Source organism: Parasteatoda tepidariorum, chromosome 11, assembly GCF_982258835.1.
Source record: "Parasteatoda tepidariorum strain Cologne lab strain chromosome 11, Ptep-v5.0, whole genome shotgun sequence".
In the NCBI taxonomy this organism is placed as follows: domain Eukaryota; kingdom Metazoa; phylum Arthropoda; class Arachnida; order Araneae; family Theridiidae; genus Parasteatoda; species Parasteatoda tepidariorum.
The window spans coordinates 90,443,411-90,470,120 of NC_141765.1; the positions used below are offsets into that span (position 1 = coordinate 90,443,411).

The 26,710-nt window shown below is 30.1% G+C and overlaps 1 protein-coding gene across 1 annotated transcript; it reads left to right on the forward strand.

Annotated features, from left to right (window-relative positions):
• Nucleotides 1-5,808: 5,808 nt before the first annotated feature.
• On the forward strand, nucleotides 5,809-21,126 carry LOC107451868 (uncharacterized). The gene is made up of 2 exons (XM_016068135.4): nucleotides 5,809-6,352; nucleotides 20,768-21,126. Exons 1-2 carry the CDS (start codon nucleotides 6,079-6,081, stop codon nucleotides 21,067-21,069), a joined length of 576 nt encoding a protein of 191 aa, XP_015923621.1. The 5' UTR covers nucleotides 5,809-6,078; the 3' UTR covers nucleotides 21,070-21,126.
• The last annotated feature ends 5,584 nt before the right edge of the window (nucleotides 21,127-26,710 follow it).

Sequence of the window (26,710 nt, forward strand, 5' to 3'; positions counted from 1 at the left end):
CTGCCTCTCTCTCTCTGTCCCTCAGGCTTTTGTCAGTTATTCTCCCAGTAAAGAGGGGTGATTATCCAGCCCCTCCTCAGTTCTCGAGAAAAAAGAATAGCAGTTTGAAAGATAAGTTTCCAAGAAAATCAAGATGTGTTTGAGGGGAAAGGATTTCTATGGGTCTTCGAAAAGTCTTCAATTTCAACCATGTCTAATCGCATCCGGACTCTAGTTTAACAATGTATGAGCAAAGTTAGGAGTAGTGCAGTGCAGTGAAACTACAATTACATAGAATTTACAATATATTTTACTAAATTTTGTTACTAATTCTTAAAAATAAATAAATAGAAAGTCAACTACAAAAATTTTTATTAGGCATTTGTAAATGAATTTTTGACATTTTTTAGAAAAAAAAATTTGACCAGTATATTTTCCCGACGAGACTTTAAATTTTTCCCGATGGGGGGGCTGGCCATGCCCGACGGGGGTGCTCCTGCCCCCCCTGACCCCCTACTGGCGCCGCCCTTGAAATCAAACAATGTATTAGCGCAAATAAATAAACAAAACGAACCCTCTTATATCAAACAATTGGATTTTCGCAGGACTCAATTCGAATGGTTCGAGAGCCTAACTTTTAAGTATGCGAAATAATTAGTGTAGTGTAAGAGTAGACGATATAAAAAGTCAAGAAATTTCACGAAAATGTACTTGCTTTGAATAAACATTTTTCTCTCAACGTATGCAGATTCTTGACCCTTAAAACAATGGGATAGCCGCAATCTGGAAAAAAATGGTCCCAACAATTTAGTCAGAGCAGTTAGAGTCTTCTCATGTTTGCGATTTGCATTTTTTAGTTATACGCAAGGCTGACGATTCTAAGGTTGTTCAGTAATCTTTTAATTTTTTCCTTTTTTTTTTTTTGTGCGTCAGACATAATTTAATACATTTTTTGTCAGTATACCTGACTTAGTAATTACGATTTTTGTCTGACTTGATTTACTTTCTATATTTAGTCATGTAATATTGAAATGCATTTTCCTCACATTTTTAATTTTCAAACTTCGTAGTTTACTTTGATTTTTTGTTAGTTATTTTTAAAAATATTTTTTTCTTTTGATTTTAATTTTCTGTGTAATAATTTATTTTTCAAACACTTTTAAGCTAAATGGGAATTTTTGTTCATTTTTGTGATTAATTTTGTAACCCGTAATTCTTAATAATAAAATAATAAATCATACTAAAAACTATGTAATAATTTTTAATAGTATAACAAATTTTTAAGATTTAGTTTTTGTTTAATTGTAACAATTTTTTTAGAATTCATTTTTATTGGATTTTAGCTTTTACGTTGTTTATGTAAATAATATTTTTGTTAATTGTTTTCTCTATATTTTGTTAGAATAATTTAAATTCCTTAAATATATTTCAATCAATTTATACTTGAAATTTTTTAAATATTTTAAAAGTATATAACATAATTTCGCAATATCATTTGGTTTTTCAAAAGATTTTTTAAAATTTTCATTAATCTCCTTCGCTATCCAGTTATCCAATTTTGTTTCGAATACCTATAATTCGAAAAATAATATTACATTGTTTAGTAAAAGAAAAATAAAATAACCATGTAACCTGAATTATACAATGAAAGTTTGATTATAATTTCACAATTAACGATGTGTTTAGATTATACTTCTGTAAATAAGAAACTTATTTAAATATGGCACCCTGGAAGTTAGTTACATATATATATATATATATATATATATATATATATATATATATATATATATATATATATATATATATATATATATATATATATATATATATATATATATATATATATATACATATATATATATATATATATATATATATATATATATATATATATATATATATATATATATATATATATATATATACATATATATATATATATATATATATATATATATATATATATATATATATATATATATATATATATATATATATATATATATATATTTATTTTACTTTGTGTATTATATTTTTCCTTTATTTTTAAAGTAATTTTTACCTTAGAATAAACCAGAGAAATCACAAGACTTGTTAAAATTCAAAGTCATTTTAAAATAAGATTCAATTTGAGAAATCAATCTCTTTTACGCCCTCTATTTGTTTTAATTTTTTTGACCTTGTGCTTTGTCATTAAAACTAAACTAAAATGATGAAGTTAAGTCTCCTTTTTTTGTATTCTGAAAATTTATATTCACGATTAAATTCAAATCTTCTATGTCAGAATCAAAAAATAAATCACAAATTATTCTTGATTCAATGTGTTTTTGAGGAGCAAAAAGCCATTTTATGTCATTATGATAAAATGTATCTATAAAATGTATTGCTCAGCATTAACAAATTCAAAGGAGTAGAAATTACATAATTCATTAATTAACACCCCGTGTAGTAAATGGTGACTGATGCGCGTTAAATCTGTCGAGTCACAAAGTCCTCCATGTTTCCATAATAAATCAATACCTCTGGGGGTACTGATCCAGGAGTTTCCTTGTCTTCTGGATTGGTTAAAATTACAAGGCTACGGAGTTGAACTTTAGTAGTCATAAACCCGAAAGTAGGGTCAGCTGTACAACGACGTTTATATATATATATAAAATTAATTAATTAATATTTTTAAATTTTAATGCACTTTTTTTCTTTTCAATTTGTTCCCGATTGATAAAAAAAATTTTTTTGTTAACTAATTTGTAGGTGCGAATGTAATAGTTCACACACACATCACAGTCGTCATAAACAACGGAAATAATTTATGCAACTATTACAAATATAAATGCGATTAAATGTTTCGGATTTAAAATAAGAACCATTTTGATTTACAATATTAAAATTATACAACTAATTTTAAAATATTAAGTCGAGCAAATTTTATGACTTTGCATAGGCTCGCCCCTCCAGTCAAAAAAAAGTTGACACGCCACTGATGAGGATTGATTATAAATGGATTCGTAAATGTTATAATTAAGATTCATTTTGCCGAAAGTTATTTGTGTATTAATATATTTCTGTTACTTAGAACTCTCTTTCCTTATTTGGGTTTTCTTTAGTGCTAATTGACGCCCGGTGGCTGAGCGGTAGCGCTTCGCGCTGTCGTGCCACAGGTCCTTGGTTCGATCCTTGGGCCGGGCAAGGCCGACTCAGCCTTTCATCCCTTCAGTGGGTCGATAAAATGAGTACCAAGCATGCTTGGGAACTAACATTGGGGGTTCCGCGTTCGGCTGACCACCTGACCGGAACATATGCTCCTGCACCCCAGAGCCCAAAGGTCAAGAAAACTGAGATGGGCACAGTCGGCCTTGGCCCTCTTAATGGGCTGTCGCGCCACTGAGTTAGTTAGTTAGTTAGTGCTAATTAATTTTCTCTAAAAATTATGGTTTAATTTGAAAGTTTTTTTAGTACCTTTTATTATTTTAAAGATTAATTATATACAATTTAAGAAATCCTCTCTGTACATATACAAATTTCAAATAACTATTTCTTTATAGATTTTTTCTTTTTATTGAGATTGTTTATTCTTTTATATATCGAAAATTATAATCAAGAATAATTTATTATCTAGATTGTTTATAAATTTCTTTGTATATAGAAAATATAACAAAAGGTAATTATAAATCAATTATTTGTTGGTTTTGACCGATTTTTTTTTAGCAGCTGAGTTCCCAAATGTTTGTACGGAGATGCTGACTGCTCCGGATTGGACAAAATATTTTAAAAAACGGTAGAGAAGTACAAACTAAAATTTGCATATCTTCGGTCAATTTTGCTAATTTTTTAAAAGACTCAACACGCCATTGAAGTTCCGTGTAATCTTTTGAATTATTTAAAAGTAGTGGTGAGTAAAAACTCTGAGAATAGAATTGACTAGACCAAGAATCACACATTAAAAGACTACCACTCGATAATATTTATCCGCTGTCCGGAGTAAGTTGGCATCTCTGTTTGTATATTTAATGTCACGGATAATTACTTTTCTTTAAGATTATTTTACCCTATAAAGTAAATTTTTAAATTGCGATACTTACAAGGATGAATTTTTTGAAATTGTTGCATGTAGTAAATTATTATAAAAATCCTTTTTTTTTCTTTCTGAAAATAAGAATATTCGACTATCATTGAATTTTTATTAAGCCTACTTAGCAATGTGATAAACGTAGACTTATAAATTACATTGAATTAAACTTAGTTAAATAAGTTAATAAAAAAGTGCACCATAATAAATCCATTAAATGTTATCCTATAGAAGTCTTGTATCGTAATTGGTGTAGTTTTTACTAATTGATTTATTTTTTTGTTACATATTTTCAACTGCGTCTGCTTGTGCATAGTGCCAGTAAAGTTAAATGATAGCTTACAATAATATTATAGATAATTTTATGATTATTCATAGTTTTAATCAATAATTGATGAAATAGCAGAATACATATTACTATTCTGTATCTTTTGGTGTTTCCGATTTATTTTCTTTTAAAATTTAATTTCTTCGTTTGGATAGCACCTTAAACAAGGCCAAGGCCAAGGCAGTTGATTTTTGAAAATGCCTAAATGCTGAACCTGTATAATTTCCTAAGCAGTGAATGTGCAAGCAATACTGTGGAGAAGTGATGCACTTTAGCGATGAACTACGATGCATGATGGATGAGTGGGGCTTTAGTACGGGAACTTGTTTATTATTTTGGTCTTTTCCTTCTATTGCCCTGCGGTCAGTGTGCAGATGGGTAACCACTTGGATCAGTCTGCGTAGGGTCCGAGGGTGTGCGGTATGGGTCCTCGTTAAACTGTGCTACCGTAAAGTGCTCGACTTCGCGTGCAGGTCGTTGGGCTGCTGAAGCAGGGGTGCCATCCCCTCTGCAGAGGATCAAAATTGTGATGGCATGTCTTCGGATCATCCTCAGGGATGTTTCCCAGACCGTCGCCAATAGCCCATTGTGCAGCTCTAGTGCTACGTAAATGAACTACAACCATCAATTGCCCCTTCGCAGCATCTTTTGATTTCCACAAACATCTTTTTCAAAGTGGAATTCTTTGGAATCTAATAAGATAATGGGAAGAAAGTATAATCTGTTAATAGTTTTTATTTACATTCAAATAGTTATTCGTCAGCGTGTGGTTTTATCTCACTTTGTGTTACTCCTAAAGTGTCCATATTAGGATTCTAAATGTATATATTGAAGACTGTCATTACGAAATACTTTAGTTCATCTCTTTTCATCCGAATAAGAATTTCTGGTAAAATTTTTTTCAATTTGAAAAAGTAACTTTAAAATACTTTTTAAAAGAATGGTTTAAATAATGAAATTAAGTGGTTTTGTAAAGTAAATATTTTTTAGTTATTTTTAATTTAGCTATTGAAACTTAAAAACATAAAATTAAAGCGGCTTTACCGACAGCAGTGATTTATAAGATTAGTAAAGTTTAAGAGTGTAAATAAAATGTTTATCTCCTGATTGTTTATTCAGTCAGCTTTAAATAAAGTTTTTAGAAAAAATACAATTCATTATATTTCTTTATAAAAGAATTCCGCATACGCAAGTTAACAAAATTTGCGCATAATATCTTTATTTTGTTCATTTTTCCCCATCATAACGGTTTTTATATTGCAATCGAACTTCAAACTCAAATACTTTCTCTAAAAACAATTGAATTTTCTGCCACCACTTAAACTTGAATGATCTGAAGAAACTTATCTTTGCACCCTTACAACTCATTCACTGTTAAACCCCCATAAAGAAATATCTGCTTTGAGCAAACACAACTATTGTTGAAGCTGATAACACTCTTCTCATAGTTCTAATCAATACCCACTTAAAATCTTATCGTCTCAACCATTCTTTTATAATTTTTTCCCTCCCTTTTTTAATTGTACTTTCAGGGGCGTTTTTTTCTAGAAAATAACGAAAATTAAAAACATAATATTCTATTCGCAAGCAACTGTTTCGTATATTTGAATCATTATTTAAGAAAATTCAGAAATTTTTATGAAATTTATCTAGCATCAATTGAATGTATGATTGAACATTCAAGAACAATTTAATATACAAGATGTACCATCAGACTTTTCAAAATGCTTATCAAAATTATTTTTGGAGTCACTCAGATTTCACTACGGCTAAATACAATTTGTCCAGTGAGAATGTAGAAAACAGAGGAAAGACTGAAATCTGGAGGCCATTCGAGACTCAGCATTTATCCATAAATAAACTCAATCATTCAACCTCATCAGTGTTCGTCCCAGTTAAGAAGAAGTTTTGTTCGAAATGTTCAGCTGTATTTTACAGTAATTTGCAGCTAATTGCTCATATGCAAGTACATACAGGTAAGTCCATCATTTTAAAGAAAAATTTTTAATTGATTCTATTTTTTGGACAAAAATATCTTCACATATTCTTCGACTTTCCTTTCATCTCCCGAGACTCAATGTGGACATAAATATTCAATGATCTCATCACCATTTTTCTGTAACTCTTATTATTAATTACTCTATATTCCTTAACTCTTTCTTTAACCCTTATTATTTGTAGTAAAAAAAAGTTTTAATTTTCAGTTAGTAACGATACATTTTCTTGCTCATGTGAATAAAAATTTGTATCGGAGTTCACCTATGAATTTAACAATAAAATGCGAATTTGTTTTTTTTTTTCAAATGTAAAACATATATATATATATATATATATATATATATATATATATATATATATATATATATATATATATATATATATATATATATATATATAACGTCGTTGCCGAGTGGAAGGATTAAAACAGGTCATAGGTCGGGAAGGAGGGTACAAAATTTATTTATTAATTATTAGACAAGAGCAGTCATGAGAATGAGTGAAAGTGCACATGAAAAGTTGCGTTCCTCGGTTATATGTTAGGGAAAATCTTGCAAAGTAAAATCCGTAATATGTCTTCATTTAGGGAAAGAGGGAAATCTTAGTAGTTGCAATTGGTTTATGAAATAGATCGAACGTTTCCCACACAAGAGCAAAGGGAAAAATGTCCTGCTTTTAATTAAATGCATACTTGAGACAAAAATAGATTTAAGAACAGGATGTGGCTTTTAAAAGTGTGAGAAAGTATTTCGATTAGAATAATTAATTAGGATGAAGTTTTATAGCAAAGAAACTAACATAAAAAGATTAATTGAAGCTTTTTATGTTACATCCCCCTTCGCCAAAATTGTCTTATTAGAATCCAAAAATTTTGAAATTATCCATTTGCAAAATCTTCCCTATGGTAGAAGTACAAATAAAATAACCAAATTTGTAATGGTAACAATATATAAAAGTAATATAACTTATAAAACATTTACATATGTTCTCATTGTAAAAATTTTAACACAATTAAAAACCAGTAGTAGCTTTATCAGCAAATTTAAAATTTTCATTTTCAACAGTTTTTTTTTTTCTGAATTAACAGCTTTTTCAATTTCAAAAGTATTTTGTTTAAAGATCACAACACAGCTTTTTCACTATAAGAATTCTTCATAATAATACAATTTAAGTTAACTCTTCAATCAAGATGACAAAAATTTATAAACATGTGTTAGAAATGTGTAAGTTAAAATGTAAAACACAAAATACAAAAAGCAGTTTCACAGAAAAAATTTAATTTGAAATTAGATTTGAGTATTGTTTACTGTGTTCGAAAACAAAATAAAAAAAATGACACAGTGGTTGTTATTGTCAAGTCCAAGATTTCAGTATTGTCTTTATTTCACTTTATTTATTATTTACCTTACATATTCATCACTTTAATAGCTAAATATCCGAAAAAAATTTCTTTTTATTTTATTTTTTCTATGTCCAAAATTTGCCTTCTGTAACATTTTTTCTTTTCTTTTTCTTTCTTATTTTTCTTTCTACTTTCTTAATATTTATTTATTTATACTTTTCTTTCTTGGTATTTTTATTGCAATTATTAACCCGGATTTCAGGAAATATGTAAAGACAAATTGCTTTTATAATCAGAAAAGGTGATCAGTCTTCTCAGATTTTGCATTACAACCTGTTTAACACAATCGCTAATTGAAATCCAAAATAAACCTTTCAAATTTAATATGGTATTAAGGTAAATCAGTTTTTAAAATTTGACTGACTTAGCTATTTTCCTTATTTTTAATCTGAAGTGCAAGTTAGGTTTATTTGCAAATTACCTTTAATTTCTTTCTTTTTTTTTTTAATTATTTATATCTTTCTTTCTTTCTTTTTGGACATAATTTTTTTTTTTTCAAAAATTTTAGTTCGGCCATTTTTTAAAGTAATTTCTGTGCAGAGATCTTAATTGATAATTTAATTTGTCACAATTATTAGGGAATTCAAATATTTTCATTTCTATTTTAAACGTGTTTTTGAAGTGTATTTCGTTACTAAATTTTTCAATTTGTGTTTGATCATTTTCCTATATGTATGCAGGAATTAAAGCTCAGAAATAAAGAAACGATTTGTTTATGGAAATTACTGAGCTAGAACAGAGCTATGAACTAATTACCAACGTTGGACTAAAGCATTAATGTTTGGTTACTCTTCAATTTAAATTCTAACAACAAGTATTTTATTCATTTTTCCAAACTATTTGTATTAGTTTTAACATTTTTTGATTTAATTTTTGCCACACCGTAATTGCATTTATATATTAAAATTGAATTTCAATAATTATTGTAGTTGCAGTACGAAGAGAAAAATATTTAAATAGCATTTTCATCTTAATCCTAAACACTACAGTAAAACAAAAACATAAATTAAACTAATCAATAAATCATAGAAGCTTAACACATAAAACAATAAATTTGAAAATAATTTCTCGAAACAATTCTTATGACAATCAATTCACTGAAAATAAATATTTCAAGAAAAAAAATTTCAAAAGTAAACACGATTAATATATAAAAAATAATTTTTCAATTGAAACATCAAGAATGAAAAAAAATTTAAATAATAATCAATAAAAATTCAAAAAATTGTTTTATGAGAATTGTAAAAAAAAATAAACACAAAAGGATACATGAAAAAGTTCGAATTAGTCCAAGATATTTTGAAAATCACAACATCAGAGATGAGAGTGCGTTGAAATTCCGTGAACACAATTCCAAAACCAAAGACGAGAGCTGCTAGGGAAAAAATTTGTTTCTTCGTTAAGATGAATCGTAAATTAACACCAATAGTGACGGAGAAATTGAAGCTTATTTTTCTTTTGAATGTCGAACATCTAAGGAGACCATCGTAAATTATTCCGGGGTGTGAAAACAATTCATCGACGATAAGATCCAGCTCAGCACTTAAGAGTGGTAAAATCAACGCTTTCTCAAAGGGATAGGGTTTCAATAAAACATTTTAATTATCAGGAATTCGATGCAGTTATTCTTTTTAGTCCAAGGAAGGAAATTGAAGCTCAGCTTTCTAGTAGTCTCAGGAACGTAGACAAAATATGCAGCTTAGACATATGGAAAACCGATGATCGTTTTGTTCCACTGTGCGTAGGTATCATTTATAATAAACAAAAAGTTTTGAAGAGTTTATTTTTTTTGATGAAGATACTGGATGAATTAATTATTGCCATAAGTTGAAGAAGAATTTGACTGCTTATTTACTAACTGTTCATTTGAATAAATGATTTGAAGTTATTCCATATTTTTGATGTACCCTCTTCCGAAGTTGATTTATTTATTTTCAAATGAGATATTTAATATCTTTAATGTACCGTACGTACTGTACCCCTTCCCGACCGTACAATCCTGGCGACTTATAACGTCGTTGCCGAGTGGAAGGATTAAAACAGGTCATAGGTCGGGAAGGAGGGTACAAAATTTATTTATTAATTATTAGACAAGAGCAGTCATGAGAATGAGTGAAAGTGCACATGAAAAGTTGCGTTCCTTGGTTATATGTTAGGGAAAATCTTGCAAAGTAAAATCCGTAATATGTCTTCATTTAGGGAAAGAGGGAAATCTTAGTAGTTGCAATTGGTTTATGAAATAGATCGAACGTTTCCCACACAAGAGCAAAGGGAAAAATGTCCTGCTTTTAATTAAATGCATACTTGAGACAAAAATAGATTTAAGAACAGGATGTGGCTTTTAAAAGTGTGAGAAAGTATTTCGATTAGAATAATTAATTAGGATGAAGTTTTATAGCAAAGAAACTAACATAAAAAGATTAATTGAAGCTTTTTATGTTACATATATATATATAGTTCCCTCTTTTTCTCCAATAGATCTCGATAAATGATTAGTCAAAATTTGATACCACTTTTTTTATTTAAATATAAAATTACGTGTTTTAATCTCTTCGAGACGCATTTTCAGGGTAGTGACAATCACGGTGAAGAAGATAAAACTGGTAATCCAACTGTTTTTATTGCAGTTCATTTGTGGGCGGGATAATAATATTTTTCTTTATTAATATCACCAAAACTTATTTCAAATAAAAATCATATAGTTTCACTTTTAACAAACATAGATTGGATGTATTAAATTTAAAGTGAAAGCAAAAATAAGGTTGTCAAATTAGCCATGCCCAAACTTAAGCTACCGCTTTTTATTTTTTCCACCGTGTTTCTGATTCCATACGAATATATTTATGACTCGCCCGCCCCGAAAAGGTTAATGTCTGTCTTTTCGGAACTCCCTGTATATAGATTTCTAGAAAAGAGAAGTTTTATTTTACATATTTTACGTATGTATTTTTGAATGTGTAGTATAGTAAGCGAAATTTACTCAATTTATTTTCAGAAAAATGTTTACCTGACTTTTTTAAGTTGTCGATTTAGATGAGGGTGTCCTTGCTTATTGCACGACATTCTTGACCAGCAATACTCTTTCCCAAAGCACCCTATGCATTTTTAATGGGATTCAGATTTGGTGAACGTGCTGGCTATACGAGGCGTTAAATACCCTCGCACTGTACACATTCGTCGACAGTGTCTGTTCGATGACATGTTGCATTCTCATCAATGAAAACACATTTATCATCGATAGCACTGTGGAACAAGCGAACATGAGGCAGCAGAATATCATTAATGTAGTGTTGGCCAGTCATAGTCCCAGATGGAAGCATATAAAGGGATATACGGCCATTAATCATAATGCCAGCCCATACTATGACACTACATGTAGGATATCGGTCCCTTTCCTGTATGTTAAACGCTTATACGCAGTACCAATCTTACGTCAGATTCGGCGTCTACAATCACACGAGAGACTGAGTCTACTCTCATTTGAGAATAGTACTAAAGCCTCTTCGCTCCAAATGTGATGCTGTAGACACCATTGCAAACGGGCGCTACGGTTACGTTTAGACAATGGCATGTACGCAACGGCATGAAACTGATTTGCTTCCAAACTAGCTGTACAGGAGCGGCTCCTTTTTGTCGGTAGAAGTATGTAAAGTGAGCAAAATAAAAAGGATATCACCCTGATTAACTTTTGTTCTAATGATCCGATTTTCTATGGGTCAATCTTAATGGTTCAAGGGGATGGTCTTAAATATGCTAAATAATTAGTACTAACTATTAATTAAGTTACGAAATCAGACACAAACACGTACTTTATCTGAAGAAATATATATATATTTTTTTACATATTTGGATTCTTAAACATCAAAATATAGGGGTTAGCCGCAATCTGGGAAATATGGCCCCCGTAGTTTAATCAGGAGAGCTATCCAAAGTTCGGACTCCGTAATGTTAATTTCACTTTTGCGTTTTTAGTCATATTTCTTAAAACTAATTGAGCAATTCAAAAAAACATTTTTCTCACATATGAAACCCAATTACCCAAAGATAATTTCATGCAAAAAATAATTTTTAATAATTATTTATTATTTTTTATTATTTAATTTATTTGTGGATGAAAACATTTTGTATAAATTTTTTTATACCATATTAATCTACGTACTTTTCTATTGCAAAATCTAAAGTTTCAACTGTTTTTATTAGGTAGAAGCCGAGAAAAATTAAAATTTGTTATTTTAAAAAAAAATAATTTGGCGACAATGAAGAAATATTTAAGTGGGGCGATTAATATTTAAATGTGGTAAACTTAGGAGAAATTTGACTTACGCGCGAGTGGAGTAAAATTTCATTTTCATATTTGGATTTCTGACCCTCAAAATATAGAGGATAGACAAAATTGGGCCATAAATTTGGGTGCTAGGAAGCTATACATGTTTGGCGTAGTCCCCCCAAAATAGCCAAATAATATTGCTTCAAGGAGGAGAAATTTAAGTTAATCTTTGTTGTCGACAGGAGAGAAATACCTAGCGTTTCACCGTTACTGAGCAACCAAGTTGGCGCAATAAAAAATAATGAAATAAAAATTAGATTCATCATTTCATCTTTTTCAATCATCATTTTCAGTTAGGTCAGGAAAGCTTATCTTTTAATAGTTAACAGTCAAATATCTCAAAGTTTCTAGGCAACAGACATTATTTTTGGGCTAATTTCTGACCAAAACGCAAAATTGTTTTCTTTTTTATCTCCTTCGAAAGTAAAATTTGAACGGATTAATAATTTATTTATGATTTTCCAAGATTTTAGAATTTAAACACGAGAACTTTTCACGTGACATTATTTGTGTTTTCTTACGTCGTTTTTAACTTTTCTTAAGTATGAAGATTTTATACTAAAACCAAATTTCCAAAACGTCATCTCTATATAAAGCTGAATAATATTTTTAACGATTGAACAATATCGGTTAATAGAAATGTGTTCAAATATAAATGCCAATATCATTGTAAAAACAATATCATTGTATTTTAAATTACCCACAATATGAGCATGAATATAAGTTGAAAGTATTCAATATTTAAATTTTTGACTGTTATAGAAAATTTCAATAGAGAATAAATACCATTTCAAAAATCGAACAACACACATAATAGTAGAACAAAATAATCAAAATCTTATTAATCTTTTCACATCCAAACATACCTGAAATAAAACAACCTGCATCAGTTATAAGCCCTGGCACACTTTAAGGAATACACGATTTGTGAGGATAAGCACACTTGGAATTTTAATTGTTCTTTTTAAATTCAATGAGCTTCATATCACCAAAAGTAAGAAAATAACGTTCTTATTAACGGATGATAAAAAACGTATTCCTTAAATAGTTTTCTTTTGGAAAACACATTTTACGATTGAAAATCCAATTGACTGACACTGCCCTCACACACGTTTATTGGAATATGTTTTTTTTTTTTACTCCTGGTGTAAGATTTTTTATTCAGATTTGTTATATGAACACAAATTTTTAGCATTTTTAATCAAAGCTGATTTCTGTCACCGTATTGGAATATTCTATTCAAGCAGCTGTCACACGAATAATCCACACTTCTTTTTTATCTCAATTTTTATCAAGATATTTCAACATTGTTCAATTAATTATTTAAATCGCAAGAATTTCGTAGCCATCCGAAATTATGCTTCTGTTTTCTGCATCAGCCAACAACTACGTTCAGTCGCTGCTTTCGAAATTTTGTTCGCCGATGGGTATGATGAATTGGATGGAACAATTGATGTATGATTGATATGATGAATTGGATTTATCACTTGCAAAAGAGGAATTTATAATTTCTTATAAGTCATTCACAAAATAGGTTATGGGATTTCTCCGGTTCTCACGCTAGGTTAAGAGAAAAACTTAATATTAATTCTAGCATTCTTTAATCTAAATTAGGAACTAAAATGCAGGATGTGAAAAATAAATGTGAGAGCGAGTTTCGTTTTGACAGATAAATTAAGAAGAAAAATTTTAATGAAGAAATTACATAAAAAGTTTTGTTAATATATCTATATACATCGAAGAGCCATTACATTATGACCACTCTGCTAATAACATGTAGGACCACCTTTAGCCCTCAAAATTGCTAGCACCCGCCGTGGCATTGATTCCACAAGGTGCTGACAGGTAGTCTGAGGTATCTGGTACCAAGCGCTCACCAACTGGTCCTGCAATTCCCTCACATTGCGAGGGGGTAGCGTGGCAGCACGAATTTGGTTTTCCAAGTAGGGCCACAAATGCTCTAATGGATTAAGGTCAGGTGAATTTGGGGGCCAAGACATGACTTGAAAGTCACTGGAATGTTCCTCGACGATTCGACCCTTATGACATGGTGCATTATCCTGTTGGTAAACACCATCCCCCGCAGGAAAAACTGCTGCCATGAATGGGTGAACCTGGTCTGCAACTATGCTCAAGTAGCTTACAGACGTCAGGGATTGTTCTATGAGGATTATGGGTCCTAATGTGCCCCATGAAAACATTGTTCCTGGGCGAGAAACCATGAAAACCTGGGCGAGCCCATTGTTATAGATGGAGGGTGGTTATAATGTAATGGCTCTTCGGTGTATATTTGAAGTATAAACAATAAATTGTCACCTGAAACCTGATTACCTGACATGAAACCGATAAGAATACTATAGCATGAATAATCCAAAATGCTGCAATAGAAAACAACAAGCATCTAATACTTCACAAAAGAAAAATAACCATAAAAGAAATAACACAAAAATGGAAACAGTGTCATGAGGGGGATATTTCTGTTGTTGGTTGTAAAATGTCGCCCGCAACTGCCACAGGAAAAATTTTTGATTTCTATCTTATCTTTTCCTCATCGGTTTCATGTCAGGTACTAATTTATTTTGATTTATATTTTCCTCAAATATTCTTCACACTAGCAGCTTGGTTCCATTCAGACTTGCAATTGTATACATTTTACTTTCGCTTTAATTTTCAATCTTGTTGCATTATGTATCTAAATTTGTATTGCATATACACTGATGAAAAAAAAAATTCTACCTCTAAGAAAAAATTATTGTAGATGAAATTTCAGCAATTTGATTGTTTGAGTAACATATTTAATTTATTGTAGTATGTCTACCACTACAAAAATGCTATTCCAATTTCTTAGTATATAAGGCATGTTGACTCGATTCTATGTTGGGGTACCTTTTCATAGATGAAGGCTGACATTGTCGATAACTCCTCTCCCCACATTGATTAAAGTTTCAAGATCACAGGTTAATGCAATTAAGAGAAAATCCATTTCAAATGCGAAATACTGGTACATTAATAACCTGTATAAGAACCAGAATTTTCAATGCAAGCATGCGCTGTGTCATACAGATACCGTATGTCATTTTGTGGGATGGAGTTCCATGCCTGTTGCACTTAGTTAGTCAATACCAGGATAGTTGATGCTGGTTGTGGATGACGCTGAAATTGTTGTCCAATGATGTCCCATACGTGCTCGATTGGTGAAAGATCTGGTGATCTAGCAGGCCAAGGCAGCATGTCGACATTCTGTAGAGTATGTTGTGTGACAACAACAGTATAAGGGCGAGCGTTATCCTGTTAGAAAATACCACCTTGAAAGCTGCCCATGAATAGCAACGAGACAGGTTGAATCACCAGGTTGATGTACAAATTTGCAGTAAAAGCACGTGGAATAACTCTCTTTCTGTCAGACCGTAATTCTTAGTGTAGGTTCAGTGTGTCTAGGTTGAAAACAGGTCTGTAGCAGGCTCTCACCAGGCCTCCTTCTAACTAATATACAGCTATCACTGGCAGATAGACAGAACCGACTTTCATCAGAAAACTCAATAGATCTCCACTCTGTCCTCCAATGAGCTCTAACTCGACACCACTGGTTTGGAGTGAGTGGAATGCATGCTACAGGGCGTCTTGCTCGGAACTGTACTTGAAGTAGACGATTTGTAACAGTTCGTTGAGTCACTGCAGTGTCAACTGTAGCTCGAATTTCTGAGGCAGACGCAGTACAGTACGCCATAGTCATACACGATTGTCTTCTCTCCAAGAAGCGCCGCGTGGCTGCTCAGAACCTGATCTTCTTGAAGCAGTACCTTCCCTTGATCAATGCTGTCAAGAATCACGCACAGTGGATACATTTCATCTCAGTCTTTCTGCAATATCGCGGAAAGAAAATCTACCTTCTCGCAACCCTATTACACGACCACGGGCAAGTCAGTGAGTTGTTGTTAATGGCTTTTTCGTCTTCTTAAAAGCATTCTTGACTGATAACAACTCACTATGTCGAAATTTAACGAAAAATAAAGCTTAAGAGCTGTAGAACACGTATTTAAAGCAACCCTGATTTGCATGTTCACAGTGGCGCTCCAAGTGCCAAACTTATCCACCAAGCGCGAAATTTGAATAGACATCATCTTTTAGTTGTAAAAACAAGCCTGCCAAATATATATATATATATATATATTCAATTACTATCAAAAGTTTAATTAGTTGAAAATCATTAAGCTTTTTCAATAAGTTTATCTATGATGATAGGTGTAGAGCAGTGTTTCCCAACCTTTTTTGTACCATGCCCCACCTAAGCCTTTCTAAAATTCTTATGCCCCCCCCTATGTAACATATACATAATTTTTAATATTAAAAAATCGAATTGTTCACTTAAGAAACTTAGGAAATTGTTAGCGAAACAAAGTAAGTAAATTTTCAGAACATATAATGAAAAATTCAAATTCGGAATAATTTTAATAAAGATTTTTCTATACTAATTTAATATTTTAATTTAGTGAGATTCTTGCCCTTGATGCTTGCTGCACGTAGATTTTATCTTAGGTTCCAATTTGGTTAGCTTCAGTCTCAAGTCTCCCCGTTGTGTTATATACAGACAATTTGTTTGTTTTTTTACCAATAAAATCATTTACAGTACAAAATCCACATTCAGCTAAATATGAAGATGATAGACAATAACAAGTAAAGCGGTATCATTTACTTCACATTTTTGGAGCCAATGAAACTGTTCAAAGGTTTTGTTGTTAATATATTTCTGACATAACTCAATAAGGGTAATGAAGCCAAATATCGTCGCTTTTGTTTGTTCCTTGTTTTATTTGTTCCTTGAGGTTTCTTATTTAATATATTCAGTTTTTCAAAGATATTGGCTAAATAACTCACAAATGCTTTACCATCGACTGTAAACAGGCACTTCATTTCAGGTTTGTCGCTTAAAAAATCCCTAAGTCACATAATATTTATTGACCGCAATTATTTAAGAATTTGCTTTTTTCTTTCGATTTTGTCACCGAAATCTTGCATTGCATTTAAATGGCCCAGAGCAAAAGGTTTAAACTCATATCGAGTCCATTTTTGAATTGCCCCCCTTTACAATCGAATTGCCCCTCGGTGGGGCGTGGGCACCACGTTGGGAAACACTGGTGTAGAGTAAACGGGAAGCACACTTTTTGTTTTTAAAAAACTGTTCGTATATTTAAGTTTTGCATATACATTTATGTATAAATATACATACATATAAAAATAAATCTACATATATACATAAAAGTTGAAATAAACGAGCAGTTTTCTAAAAACAAAAAGTCTACCCCTATGTCTATGATATTGATGAGAGTGATCCCGAAGAACTTGTTAGTATGTTAGGTGTTAAGTGAAATGTTAATTTTGTAAATCTTAGAAACCTTATTTTTTAGACCTTTTTAGGTGTTAATTATTTAGATCTTGATCATTCGAAGGATTACAATGATGATTATTCAGCTCATGTTTATGAAAAATGAAATGATACATCAATTATTAAATTTTTAGATGAATCTTTTAAAACTCTAATATTTCATATTCGCTGTCCCTGACGATTTGCCCAAAACCCCACCCCACTTTACCCCCTGGCGATAATTACAGTCCATCATTCCTGCCACAGCCAAGATGCTCATAAGGGGTAGTATCAAGGCACGGCTATTTATTGCAATGATTATGTATGCTTCTATTTTATGAAACGATATAAAAATTAACACAACAGATTTATTAAAAAAATATTACGAAAAGATTACTTATAAAATAATTTAATTCATTTTTGCAAATGCGTTTTATCGGTAAAATTTTTCCTACTTCATTTAATATTATTGAAAAAGGTTTTTTTTTCTCCTTTTCATTTTGGATAATCATACAAAAGATTATAAAAATAATGAAGTAAATGTTTCATTTGAAATGCTTCAAAAGAAAGTTTTAAGTTATCCGTTACCACGTTTAACCCTATTCAATGTCCAGCATCTCTCAGTTCTTTGTTAATCTTTAATATTTTTCATTCTTTTACAATGACAGCAGAAATAACGTTAAACACTAATTTTAATTTCTCTTTGCAGCATTAGTTTCTTTTACACTTTATAAACGTCAACATTGATTCAAACTCGAAGAGCAGGAAGTATTTATTAAAAATTAAAATAGGATTAATAACAGATTGCTAGCTTAATACATACATACATACATATATACATGCTTGTGTGTGTGCTTTCTTGTTTTCTGCTGAGATATTTTATAAGCAAAATTTTCCAATTAATTTTTTATTTCCAATTTTGAATACTCCTGAGTAAGATGTTCGTTTTTTTCCAATCTTTTTTTGCGAAAGAAGAAAAAAATACCATTGCGTATAAAATTATCCTAAAGAGTAATAAAACAATAAAGAAATTTCGTAGCTCTTTAATAAAAATATGTTTTCAACTCTTATTCAATGCCCAGCAAAAGTATCTTTGCAGATCTTTCAAAAGATTTATTTTATTTACGGTACCTGCAAAAATAAAATTAAACATAAATTTGATGCTGTTTTTTTTTTTCAGTATTCGTTTATTTTGAATTTTACTATAATTAGTTTCTATTCCGACTCGAAAGAAGTTGTATTCTCACAATGCTGTGGGGAAAAAAAGTGCTATAACACTTCTTTTACTTCTCTTTTCATTTTGCGTTCAGTAAATAATCTAGTAGACATACCTAATAAAATACTTTATTTTCGTAACACGGCAACCATAATCAAATATATTTCCTAGAAACCACACACATGAAGATAAATTTTGGATAATAAGAAATCAAGATAAAGCAAATCAAGATAAAACTTAAACTATACATCTTTTGAATGGTCTAAAAATAATGTTGAACCATCTTAAAGCATATTTTTATCTCTTCAGAAAGATTCACCTTCTTCTATAACACAGGGAAGCCGCGAACTTATATTTTGTCGGAAAATTCTCGTTTTGCCGAATGAAATTCTTTACTTGACCGAATCACAAATAAGCGTCTGATGTTATTCTTACATACGATAACAAAACATCAGGAGCGGCTCTAAAAAATTTATAAATAACATAACTGCCAACTTTTTCTGTTTCAACCTCAAGATTCTATTTTGATTGAAAGTAAGATTTGATATTTAATTTTTTGCATTCGTGATCATCAATATTCTTAATTAAAACATCTGATGATCATTGATGTTGTGCTAATAAAATTTAAGAAATTTCTGCTTACAGTTATTGTTATTTCACTACCATTAGAAAAAAAAAATCTTAAGAAAATTGCAAATATTAAGAAATTAGTATGATTTCTTTATCAACAAATAAGCATATTTTTTAAATATATTCTGTGATAAAACTAAGTTTACTGGCAGCTATTGAAATAGATTTGCTATAACTAAAAGTGAAATAGACTTATCAAAACGAACAATGTGATATTCAATTCATTGAACCTAAATTTTTATTTTAACCTGAAGATTTATTTATCGAATTCCAAAAGAAAGTTAGGTTTAAAGCTGTATAAAACGCATTTGACAATAAAATTAATTTTCAATAATGAAAATAAAAGCTAACTTGTTTTTTGATAAAAATTTTTCCACTAATGATTATTGATTTAATGATTTTCTGCTTTATTTTAGTCAATAAATAAAACAATCAGTTAAACATTCGTTAAATAAATACAACAAAAAAAAACTACTCTGCTGCTACGATGAAGACATAATATTTTTACTATCCTATAAACCGAATAACAAATAATTTGGAGAATGGTAGATCTCGTAGCGTACATCGTTCAGAATTTTATATAAGACGACGAAATTTTTGAAATTGATTACACCAAAACTGCATTATATTGGTGCCTAAGATTCATTTATGAAACAATGGAATTCACTAAATGCAAAAATCATTTTTCAAAAAAGATACAATATATATATATATATATATATATATATATATATATATATATATATATATATATATATATATATATATATATATATATATATATATATATATATATATATATATATATATATATATATATATATATATATATATATATATATATATATATATATACACCGAAGAGCCATTACATTATGACCACCCTCCATCTATAACAATGGGCTCGCCCAGGTTTTCTTGGTTTCTCGCCCAGGCACATCAGGGCACATTAGGACCCATAATCCTCACAGAACAATCCCTGACGTCTGTAAGCTACTTGAACATAGTTGCAGACTAGATTCATCCATTCATGGCAACAGTTTTTCCTGCGGGGGATGGTGTTTACCAACAGGATAAAACACCATGTCATAAGGGTCGAATCGTGAAGGAACATTCCAGTGACTTTCAAGTCATGTCTTGGCCCCCAAATTCCCCTGACCTTAATCCAATAGAGCATTTGTGGTCCTACTTGGAAAACCAAATTTGTGCTGCCACGCTACCCCCTCGCAATGTGAGGGAATTGCAGGACCAGTTGGTGAGCGCTTGGTACCAGACACCTCAGACTAACTGTCAGCTCCTTGTGGAATCAATGCCACGGCGGGTGCTAGCAGTTTTGAGGGCTAAGAGTGGTCCTACATCTTATTAGCAGGGTGGTCATAATGCAATGGCTCTTCGGTGTATATATCAAGTGTCCTTCCACTTTTCTCTTATTAATTCTTGAAACATGTATTTTTAGGTTCAAAACCCTTTGCATGTGACGATCCAAATTGCTCCAAGTCTTTCGCCAGAAATGAAGAATTAACAAGGCATCGAAGAATTCATAGTGGTTATAAACCGCACCATTGTAATTCATGTGGAAAATGTTTTGGACGCAAAGATCATTTAAGCAAACATCTAAAAACTCATCTTCAAGTCTCTGAAAAAAAAGTATATGTGTGTCGTATGTGTGGACATCGTTATACAAGATCTGATGCTTTAACTCGACATAGAAGTAATGCGCATGCCATATCCAAAACTGTGGTTAAAATTGAAAATTAATGAAATGAAAAGTTTGTTTGTAAGATCTGATCATTAAAATATGACTTCAAAAATTTATCTTTTTTATGACTGATTTACAAAGCTTAAAGTGCACATAGTGAACAAGAACAACGTTTCGATATTCTTAGTCGGATGGGTCAGATATCTCCCCCTCTATCGTTATTATTCAGAAAAGTTGTATGGAAAGGAATTCAACATTTTTAAAATAATTATTTTTTGCTCGCATTCAATATTTTGAAAATTGATAAACGTGATATTTTATTATTTTGTGCATATTTCTTTATAATTTTATAATACTTATTTATTTACTTTATGAGTAAATTATAAAATGTCAACAAATGAGCCCCTGACCAGCATTTCGTTTGGAAGATAGAACAAAACTGTAACAAGAATAAAGGATTTTGTTGTCTCTCCATCTCTCATCGTTACACTACGGTTTTCAAAGTTTTTTAAATGAATATTCTCCGCAGTAAAGAGACTTAATATGGAGAGGTAAATATATTTCGATCGTGAAAATCGACGTCACTAGGAACATGATGATGAAAAAAGTATTTTATAAATTTTCGACCTACTAACGATATAACTCTACTGAACGCGTTCTTATGACAACAGTAACGGTGAAGAAAGATAATAATTTGTATGCTTTTCTTCTTTGTCTTGCGTTCCTTTTTATAATCGTACTAAAACATCGTTTATTTTAAACTTTTATCAAGTTTTGATTAACTAAAAGTTGAGAATTTCGAAACCCTTTCATTGTAAAATTAATACTTCTTAACACTATTCTTGAGTGCATAATGCTTTATAAACCTTTATTCTGTCAAATGTAAGGGGACAAATTTATATTATAGTCCTTTGCATTACAAATACGTCTTCCGAAGTTTATTTAGAAATATTTATTATGGTAATGGCAGCAAATTGTACTTTGATTACCACTATGAATTTTGTTAGGTGCTATTACTCTGCATCTTTAAATTCATTACCACTATAAATTTTGTCAAGTGCTATTATTTTGCATCTTCGCTTCATTCAAAATAACTTTTTAAGATACAGATACCCAAAATAACTTTTGATCTAACGACCGACGTACAAAGATGCGAGGATAATATTGTTTGAACCTTGAATACACGGGCGTCGCAACCAGGGGAGCTCAAGGGGTCCGATCCATAGAGTCCCCCAATAATTGGGAAGCAAGGGTCCATTATTTTGAACAAATATTTCTGTTTTGTTTCTATACCTTTTAAATGACTCTCTTTTTCTTCTCTTCTCTCTTCCTTTGTTACATACCCAAGTAGCACAGGGATATTGTAACAGCTTTAGTCTACATCGACCGACATTGTCAATATCGGAGAAAATCGACATTGTGTGTACGATATTGTACGATTCCCGTTGATTTTACGTTAAAAGTCTCCTTGTAAAACTTTTCATTTTAAACTTTATTGTGTTCTTTAATCAAAATTAATCATTTAAAAGACAAAAAATGACGTCAAATTCTTATATTTCCAAATTTCAAATATAAATTTTAAGTTATCCGAACAACACCCGGACAATATTTGATATCAATATTGTGATTGCGCTTTTGTAGCGACATCGATCGATATCTCTAAATACTGAAATAAACGATATACTCGCAACCATATATGGCAACGTTACTTTTAAAAAGTAACGAGTAAAAGTACAAGTATTTTTAAAAAAAGTAACGAGTAAAAAGTAAAAAGTTCTTATTTTAAAAAGTAACGAGTAAAAAGTACAAGTAAAAGTACAAGTACTAAACGAAAAAAGTAACGATTTAAAAGCACATTTCTAGGAAATCGAAAATTCAAAGTAACCTAAAATTTTATTGAATAATATTCTTATGTTCTTTAATGTTTTTGCAAAATTGTTGTTATTTATTTAATTATTTTTAATTTTGAAAGTTATGGATATTAATTTATTTTTAAATTCGGAAGAATATTATTATATAATTTTATAATATAATCGTATAATATAATTTTAAAATCAAATATAATTTTTTCAAACTTTTTATGGATTTGCACGAAAAAGAAATTTTATCTATTGATTTTAATTTTTAGTTTCTTATTTTTATTTATTTAAATTACCATTGATTTAAAATTGTTTTACTCTTTAGAAACGCGTTTTAAAAATCACAGTCATAAACAAAGCAAACACGGGGTTTCAGATAACTTTGTGATCTTTGAGCTAGTAAAAAATAATTGAATGTGCAGTATAAGTTGAAACAGAGGATATTTAAACAGGAAATTAGCTGTGAATGCATATCTATTGCACATTAATTTTATAAATTAAAAAAAAACATAAGCATTTTTTTTAATGTAATTTTTTTACTTTTTTTTTTTTTTTAGAAAGCTTACCGAGTTTTAGAAAAAAGTAACGATTTCATTCGATATTTCCGTTACAAATACTTGTACTTTTTCCCTGAAAAAGTAACGAAAGTACAAGTAAAAGTACTAAATTTAAAAAGTAACGAAGTACAAGTAAAAGTACGTACTTTTTACTTGTACCGGCGGTACAAGTAACGAAAGTAAAAGTACTGCCATATATGCTCGCAACCGCAATCGTAGCCCGTTAAGATGCTGTTTATCATTATCCGCTACGCGTGCAGTCTATTTATCTTTTCTCTTCGTTACATTTAAATCTAATTTCGTCTCCTAAGATTTATATCTCAACACATCATGTAAGTGGAATAAAAGTTGTTTTTATTAAGCGAACCCGAAAACTTAAATCAGCTGAAGATGAAGTCGAATTAATGCTCCTAGAGTGAGCGAATTTGTTGAAAGTCCCAGTACTGATCTTGGCAGGTATGTGCTGTTTTTAATATATATAATTATATATTGCAAGGATTACGTCGATTTCCTCTTTTTTCATGTCCAGGCTGCTTAACTTTTTAATCATATCACATTATTCAATTCTCATATTCACGAACAGTGGCGTAGTTTTATAGCATGTTTGGAGGGGATGACATGCTTATATTTATATTTTTTCACACCTGCCGCCAACTTGTAAGTTCGATGAAAAAGATTTTTCAATAATTAAACTAATCAAAAATTTGTGAGCTAACAAATAGATTATATTTGCTTACTTTTTATTTATTAATTTGTCATGGTAGATAGAAATGTTTTATTTTTTTAATTTTTAAATTGAAGATTTAATATGTCAAACGTCTGTAATGTTGCTACTAGTAAGAAGTATTTTTCTCAACGACAGTACAAGTTTGCAGATATATATACATATATATATGTTTAATTATTATTATATATTATGTTTAATTTATTCAATTAATATCTAATGTTTAAATTTAAAAAAAATTGAATCATGAAAATTTTATGTGCCTACATCTGACTTACCGAACCGAATAGCTCATTAATCAAGCATGCGATGCATAATTTCGGAAGGGGTTTCGATTTGTATACATATATTTGCCAGAATTAAGCCAATTTTCTCTTTTTTTTAATGTCCAAGTTGGTTAACTATTAAATTATAACACATTATTCAATTCTGATATTCCCAAAGATACAACAAGTTTGTGACGAGGTAAACGATTTCATATATTTTGCTTTGGCTTTATTGATACAATATCAGAAAGCACTCTGTTTTGCGGATATAATCGTGTGAGCTAATGAAAAGATTATATCTTTTTTTTCCTTTTTTTCCGGTTTTTTAAATAAAATTTCATCCTTTTTTTTTTAAACTGTTGTTTGTTATTTTTTTACTTATTATTCCCCCCCCCCCTTTTTTTCATATGTCTATAATTTTTCTTTGTTTTATTCTACATTTTGAACTTATCTAATGAGCTCTGTTTACTTGCAACTTAAGCGCAATAAATGAAACTTATTGTTTCTCTTAACTTTCTTGTATCTGTTTTCTTGTATTTATTATATATATATATATATATATATATATATATATATATTATTTTTTTTCCAAATATGTAATTTTGAAACCTTTTGCAAAGGCAAAGGTATCTATGCTCTTTTACTTAATTTATGTGGAAGGTTCAGCACCATCTTGGAATTGGCGATGACGTATTGTAAATTAGAATGAAAAGGGAAATAGTATTTTGAAAGCCTCTCAACGGTTACAAACACTATCTTGAGTAATTTTATAGACATAGAATTTTAAAATTTGTAATAAGATTTCTTCATGAGTCATTATCTTGCACTTAAATGGATCAGTTGCTCTTTAAATTAATTACCCTGGTCTTTCCGGTTTTATTTTGCTTAGTTTGTATTCTAAACTCCGAATTAGAACACCATTTTCTTTTAATATGCTCAGGTGAGTGCGAGAATCAGAACGTATCAGCAATATCCACAATATTTCGATTTCACCAAACAAGATCTGATTGGGAGTATAAATGTACTACTCATATTCATTGATTATTGTTTAAATGATGAACTCAAATGTCATAAAATATGATCGATAGATTTAAAAGTTAAACTACTAAAATATGTTTACCTTCAGAGAGTTGTAATTTTAGTTAGAATTTCCTCCCCTTAAATTAGTGTCTACTTTTTAATGCCATTTTATTTTATTTATTTATTTTTTTAGGTAGAAGTGAAGCTATTATGTAAGGCAAAAGCCTAAAAGCATTATTAGTATAAATTTTAATACATTTGTTATAAATTATTAAAAAAAATAGTTATAATCAATTACGAAATTAGTAATCTTTCTGAAAATTGAAAATCACTAAAAATACTTATACAGCATAGATTCCAACTCTACCAGACTTTCCAGTAGACTACTGGAGTTTGCCAGTTTCTCCTGGTCTACTGGTTTAATAAAAATTTTCCTAGTCTCAGGAAATTTTAGAAAATTCCCTAAAATTGAGTAAGTTTTCTAAAAAAATCCATATTTAAATAGAATTTTTGAACTGATTGTTATTGCTTGCATGAATATTTAAATAAGTATTACTAATAAATAATGAAGCGAATATCATTTAGAAAAATCAGTTTAAAACTTTTGTTTTATTCTAAAATGTTCAGTTTGTTCTCATTCAGAACAAAAGAAAATTCAGAAAATTTCTGAAATATCTGTGATGAATTAAATGCCTAGTACTACTCAAAATTATGAGTAAACATAATACATAATATTTCAAGTTCATTTAATATCAATTCTAACTAAAAAAATAATGCATTCTTTCTATTTTGATGGCTATAAAAGTCCCTAAAATCCCCTATGTATAAAGTATTTAGTACGTTGTGAAACAATTATCATGAAATTTATATTATTTTGTAAAATCTACTGGATTTTCTCTTGGCAGCTATGATTGTATGTTTCAAAGTTCAAAAGTTAGCCACTCTTAAAGTCTTCTAATGTTTTTCATGCCGTCTTTTCTCAACTACTAACTATGCATTTAGTTCTGAAATGGCTTAAATGATTAGTAGCATTCTAATGTGTGCATTATAGAGCATGGAAATGAGATATAAAGTAAACAAAATAATTGCAGAACTAAAAAAAGCAAAATATTTGTAAGTGAGTGTTGGTTTAACACCAAACATTTCCCACATAGATTAACTTATATTTGGTGTTCAGATTTTCGGGGATCATTTTTTGAATTTTATTCCAATTGAAAGGCCCAAATCTGAATATTTGTTTGATACTAGTGTGTCTTTTCTTAATGACAAAGGCA

Bases quoted from the DNA above. Each gene is read 5' to 3' on its own strand.
- LOC107451868 (XM_016068135.4), top strand. From the start codon at position 6,079: ATGTACCATCAGACTTTTCAAAATGCTTATCAAAATTATTTTTGGAGT. The intron at 6,353-20,767 runs GTAAGTCCATCA...ATGTATTTTTAG, and splicing joins TCATATGCAAGTACATACAG to GTTCAAAACCCTTTGCATGT.